Source organism: Frankliniella occidentalis, unplaced genomic scaffold (assembly GCF_000697945.3).
Source record: "Frankliniella occidentalis isolate FOCC.00 unplaced genomic scaffold, Focc_3.1 Scaffold16, whole genome shotgun sequence".
Taxonomy (NCBI): domain Eukaryota; kingdom Metazoa; phylum Arthropoda; class Insecta; order Thysanoptera; family Thripidae; genus Frankliniella; species Frankliniella occidentalis.
The window spans coordinates 1,363,981-1,369,125 of record NW_026267146.1 but is presented as its reverse complement, the minus strand read 5'-3'; the positions used below and the strand labels follow the sequence as shown (position 1 = coordinate 1,369,125).

At 67.9% G+C, this 5,145-nt stretch overlaps 1 protein-coding gene across 1 annotated transcript in view; it reads left to right on the top strand.

The window, feature by feature from the left end:
- The window catches only part of LOC113218130 (kinesin-like protein KIF19), a 9,631-nt gene extending 4,486 nt beyond the window's left edge, over positions 1-5,145 (top strand). Inside the window, exons 3-13 of the mRNA XM_026438347.2 lie at positions 1,341-1,445; positions 1,640-2,212; positions 2,296-2,645; positions 2,761-3,122; positions 3,218-3,381; positions 3,877-4,090; positions 4,178-4,374; positions 4,480-4,529; positions 4,609-4,707; positions 4,778-4,933; positions 5,012-5,145. Coding sequence (XP_026294132.1) covers positions 1,341-1,445; positions 1,640-2,212; positions 2,296-2,645; positions 2,761-3,122; positions 3,218-3,381; positions 3,877-4,090; positions 4,178-4,374; positions 4,480-4,529; positions 4,609-4,707; positions 4,778-4,933; positions 5,012-5,114 — 2,373 coding nt within the window. The 3' untranslated portion in view covers positions 5,115-5,145. The remainder of the gene's footprint in view (positions 1-1,340; positions 1,446-1,639; positions 2,213-2,295; positions 2,646-2,760; positions 3,123-3,217; positions 3,382-3,876; positions 4,091-4,177; positions 4,375-4,479; positions 4,530-4,608; positions 4,708-4,777; positions 4,934-5,011) is intronic.

Genomic DNA, 5,145 nt, shown 5'->3' with positions numbered 1-5,145 from the left:
CGCAACCCCCGGGGGAGGGCAGCAGTAGTCCTGACCCCATCCCCTATACACCCGCAGCCGGCTCGTGCACTGGTTGAGTATACCGGACAAGTACCGTGCTACACGGCCGGTTCAGTAGAGAACCGATAACAACCGGCTTGCGGTAAAAGTTACCCCTGACCCCTCCCTCGATACGCGCGAGAGAGGGTACAGTGCATAACGAGGCTCGGTAAACGAGCCGGCCTGGGCGGCGCCGTCGACCGAGTCGGGGCGGGGGGTTGCGCGGGGTGTTGTGCCGCGAGCAGGTGATAGGGCGCCGGCGACGCCGCGCCCGATAAGGCCGTGGGTCATGTCCCGGCCGTCACAGCCGGGGAGATACTACCGCCCGCGCCCCCTCTTATTGATCAGCGGCGGCACCCGCCCGCGGCCGCGACCCTCGACCCGCGACCCGCGCGACACGTTCTTTCAAACGCCGTCAGTCACCATTAGGGGCGGCGCTGATGTCCTTTTGGCGGGGCGGGCGCGGCGGGCGCCTCTCCACGGCGCCGTGCCGTCCGGGTCGTTCATCCCGCGCGGCCAGGCAGGCAGGCAGGCGGCCGATGATTGCGGCCGTGCATTGATTATGAGTCGTCCGTCGGAGCCCCGGCCGCCCCCCGCAGGCCCCTCTGGGGTCGCCAACCCCTCGGGCCCACCCGCCGCTCAGGTGCTCCTCCTGCAGAGGGGCCACTTCCGCGAGCAGCAGAGAGTCATAATAAGGTGGGGCCAATGAAAGATTCACTGTGTGTTCTCGTTCCGGCCCGGGCAGCCCGCCTGCACCCTCCCTTTGTCCGCCACGCACCCGCGCATCGCACTCGGACCAGCATCGATTGAGTGCTTGATTGATTCGCACGTGCCGCTCATTCCGCTTAGAGAGCGGCTGCTCAAAATGTTGTCTGTATCGCGTGATGCGCGGTGGAATCGATAGGCAGGAGGGGCGCCGCCGCCCTTACGCGTCTGACGCTCTGTGTGAGATCTTCGCCATAGGGGGGGAGGGCGGGGGCACCTGCCACACACGCCGAAAACAGCGAGCGGTTAGCCCCTCCTTTCTCTTAGCCTGGGGCGGAGCGAGGCGGCCTTGAATGGCACCTCTGGGGAGGGGGTGGGGGTTGTGGGGAGGGGTGCCAGCGCGGTTTGCACGGGGGGTTGGGGAAGGCAGCGGCGGCGGCGGTTGGCGCACGAACATTTACCAAAGGGTTGTCGGAGCCCGCAGCCTGGGCAACCGCAAAAAGAAATATACGGGTGAAATTGTTTTGCCGATAGAACATTACCGAACCGACGTTTCGGGAAACCGGGAAAGTGCTCAACATGTCGCTCTGTTGCAGACCGTCATCCTCGAGGATCCGCCCCCGTCGGGGTCACGCGCCAGGGCGCGGGGGCCCAGCCGGCAGTACCTGTGCGACAAGGTGTTCGAGGAGGATGCCACTCAGGTGGGTAGATCAGCGTGCACCTGTTGAGGACGCGGCCGCGGGGTCGCCGCCCGGCTGGGGGCCCCGGGGAGCATCATGCAAGGTTGACCACCCGGAAGGGCGCGACCCCTCGCCCATGACTAATTGACACCCCCCCCCCCCTCAACCGTGGGGTCGGGGCGGACCACTGACCTCGTGACTGTCCCTGCCGGCAGGAGGAGGTGTACGCCAGCACCACGCGGCCCCTCGTGGACGCCGTGCTGCGCGGCTACAACGCCACCGTGTTCGCGTACGGCGCGACGGGGGCGGGCAAGACGCACACCATGGTGGGGCCGGAGGAAGCCGACGACCCCAGCCAGCAGGGCGTGATGGTGCGCGCGCTCAACGAGCTCTTCGGCCAGGCCGCGCACCTCGGCGACAAGGTGACGCTCTCCTACCTCGAGATCTACAATGAGAACATCCGCGACCTGCTCAACCCCTCGGGGCCCACGACGTCGGGGGGCTCGCTGGAGCTGCGCGAGGACCAGAGCGGCGGCGTGCGCGTGGCGGGGCTCACCGAGGCCAACACGCGCTCCACGGCGGAGGTGCTGCAGCTGCTGCACCGGGGCAACCGCGCGCGCACCGTGGAGCCCACCGCGGCCAACAAGGCCTCCTCGCGGAGCCACGCGCTGCTGTCCGTGCGGCTGACGCGCAGCGCCGCGCCGGGCCGGCCGCGCGCCCTGAGCGCACCCAGCGGCCGCCTGTACATGATCGACCTGGCGGGGTCCGAGCGCGCCTCCAACACCAAGGTGAGTACGCTCCCGCCCTGGTCCGGCGCTGGGGTTTCGGGTCCATCTTGAACCCGTGGCCATTTGTTTGTTTGTTCTGGCAGAACCGCGGCAAGCGCCTCCAGGAGGGGGCGCACATCAACCGGTCGCTGCTCGCACTCGGCAACTGCATCAACGCGCTGGCGGGCGGAGCGCGGTACGTCAACTTCCGCGACTCGAAGCTGACCCGACTGCTCAAGGACGCGCTCACCGGGGACACGCGCGCCGTCATGATCGCGCACGTGTCGCCGGGCGAAAAGCACGGCGACGAGACCAGGAACACCCTGGCCTACGCGCACCGCGCGGGCACCATCACCAGCAGGGCGGGCCAGTACCGGGACATCGTGTCGGACCTGCGGGCCGAGATCGCGCGCCTCCGGGCCAAGCTGGCCGAGGGGGAGCTCGCCGCCGTGAGGTGAGCTCGAGCGCCAGGCGGGGTAGGCACGCCTGTCGCGCACCGCTGCGTTGCGGCGCTGCCTTTGCCTACCCACCAGGGGTCCTACCGGTCACGCTCTTCTCTCCCCGCGCAGCGCGCCAGTGTCGCCGAGTGCGGCCGTGATCTCGATGGCCACGACCTCTGCGGACGTGGGCGTGTCGACGCACGGTGGAGAGGGCGGCGGGGCGGCCCTGACGCACCTCCGCGACGACCTGGTGGCGACGTTCCGGGAGCAGATGCGTCTGCGTAGGACGCTGCTGGACATCGACGCGCAGCTGCTGCGCCTGGACTCGGAGACGGACCGCCAGCAGATGATCCTGTCGCGCGCCAACAAGCTGTACCAGGGCCAGGCGGGCGCGCCCAGCACGGCGGGCACCACGCGCACCTCCGTCCGCGGCTACAGGGACGTCCCCCGCGGCCCCGGCCGAGGCGCGCCGTCCACCATCGCGGACACGGGTGAGTTCGACGCCATTGTCAGACGCATGGTGAGGTGACGGCGAGGAGGAGGTGATGACGCAGACAGCAGTAACGAACGCTCCGTCCCGTTGCAGAGACATCCGACGGGGAGAGCGCGTCCCCGCCGGGGTCGCCCATGCGGCGCGCGCTCCACGCCCTCGAGTCCATCGAGCACGAGCGCAGCCGACTCACGGACCTGCGCGCCAAGACGGAGCGCGACCTGGAGCGGGCGCGCGGGGAGGCGGCGCGACTGGAGGACGTGAGTTGGGGGCACTTCTCCATGGGCTGGGGGTTGGGAGAGTCGACAAATGGTATTGAAAAGCTGAGAAAAGAAGGTCGATTTCCCCACTGCCTTGATGGCGGGTACCGCGCCTGTGCTGACGGCTACACATTATGCAACCCGCGAAGTCGACTCAGAGGGGCGCCAACTCCTCACTCCGAGTCGTACGGCCATAGGCCGTGGACCTTCGAGAGGAACTAACTCTTCTCTCAGGTATTCTAGCACCCGTCCAATGGACGGGCACTATTTAATCAGGCAGTGAGAGCGGACCTTCCCGGTGGTGTTCAGGAATCTCGGCCTATATATGCCACTCGGGAGCGTGCCGAAACGACAGCGAGAGCTAAGCGTGGCTACAATGCACTAGAGCCCTAGAGGATTCTCTACAGTGCGCCTGCGCGCGCCCCCAACAGGACGGTTGGGCTGCCTACCGCGCGGCGCTAACGTCCTCTCGATGTCCTGCTCGGTCGGTCTCAGGGGCTGCCGCTGCAGGCCAGCTCCGCGGAGGAGCGGGAGCTGCTGTCGCTGGTGCTGCGGGTGCACGAGCTGGAGGCGGAGCGCCTGGCGCTGCAGGGCGAGCGGGAGCTGCGGCGGCACGAGCTGCGGCGCCGGGACCTGCTGCTCATGCGCTACGACCGGCAGCGACACATCTGCGACGAGATCATCACGCGCCAGCGGAGGCTCATTGAGGGTGAGCGTCCTGTTAAACTTGAACAAAGAAAGTGCTGGGTGAAAAATTTTATACAAATTTATATTCACAATGACTTCAACTCTGCAGACGGCAGGCTGATGCTGCCGCCAGACCTGCACGACCTGTACCGGCTGTACCAGAAGGAGATTCACGCCGCCGCCTACTCCGCCTTCAGCCCGTACAGCGCCTACGGGCTGACGGACGCCTACGGCAGCCTGGGCTCCACGTTCACGGCCGACTCGACGGGCAGGGGGCTGTACACGGCGCAGCCGGGCAGCGATGCGGTAGGTTTGAAGTGTCGCGGGGAGGGGGGGGGGGGCGACGTTGGGTGTTGGAGCAGCGCAACCGCCCGCGGCCTCGAGACTATAACGCTTTGGTTGTGTCGCCAGATGGACGTGCGGACTTCGGCGAGGACCAGCGAGCTCCCGGCCATCAGGAGGTACGTTTTTGTTTGTGTTCCCGGTAAAGCATGTTGGTGGCGCTTGACGCCAAGTTGACCGCACCGCTCTGCCACGCAGGGGTGAGCGGATGTACCGCCGAGCGCCCAGGGGCCACGCCCAGCACGGCCAGGGCGGCCGCGACTCCACGTCGCGCAGCAGCGGCCGCTCCCCGAACAGGCAAGTAGTCAACCCCCGCGAACACTCGCGAACACTCTCGTGGCCACAGACTTGACTCTCGTCTCCGCAGCTCCAACGGCTCCGACTGGGAGGTGGCCACGCTAGCGACGCTGCCCTCCGTGATCGGCGCGGCCCCCACCGCCCCGGGCGGCTTCGCCGGCCAGCGCCCCGGCCGCGCCCCGGAGCCGGTCATCACCGCGAGGCCACTGCAGTTCCCGCCCATCAGGTGAGCGACGAGGGGCGGCTGTGGTCCCGGACACCTACCTGATGTTCGACCCGACTAACTTGCTGCTTTATTGGACAGCATCGCCGGCCACGGCACGCTGCGGCGCGCCGCCAGCACGGACAACCTGCCCTCGTCGGCGGAGAGGGCGCGGCGGCAGCACGACAGCCCTCCGGTGTCCTGAGCAGCGGGGGCGGGGGTGGCGACGGGGGAGG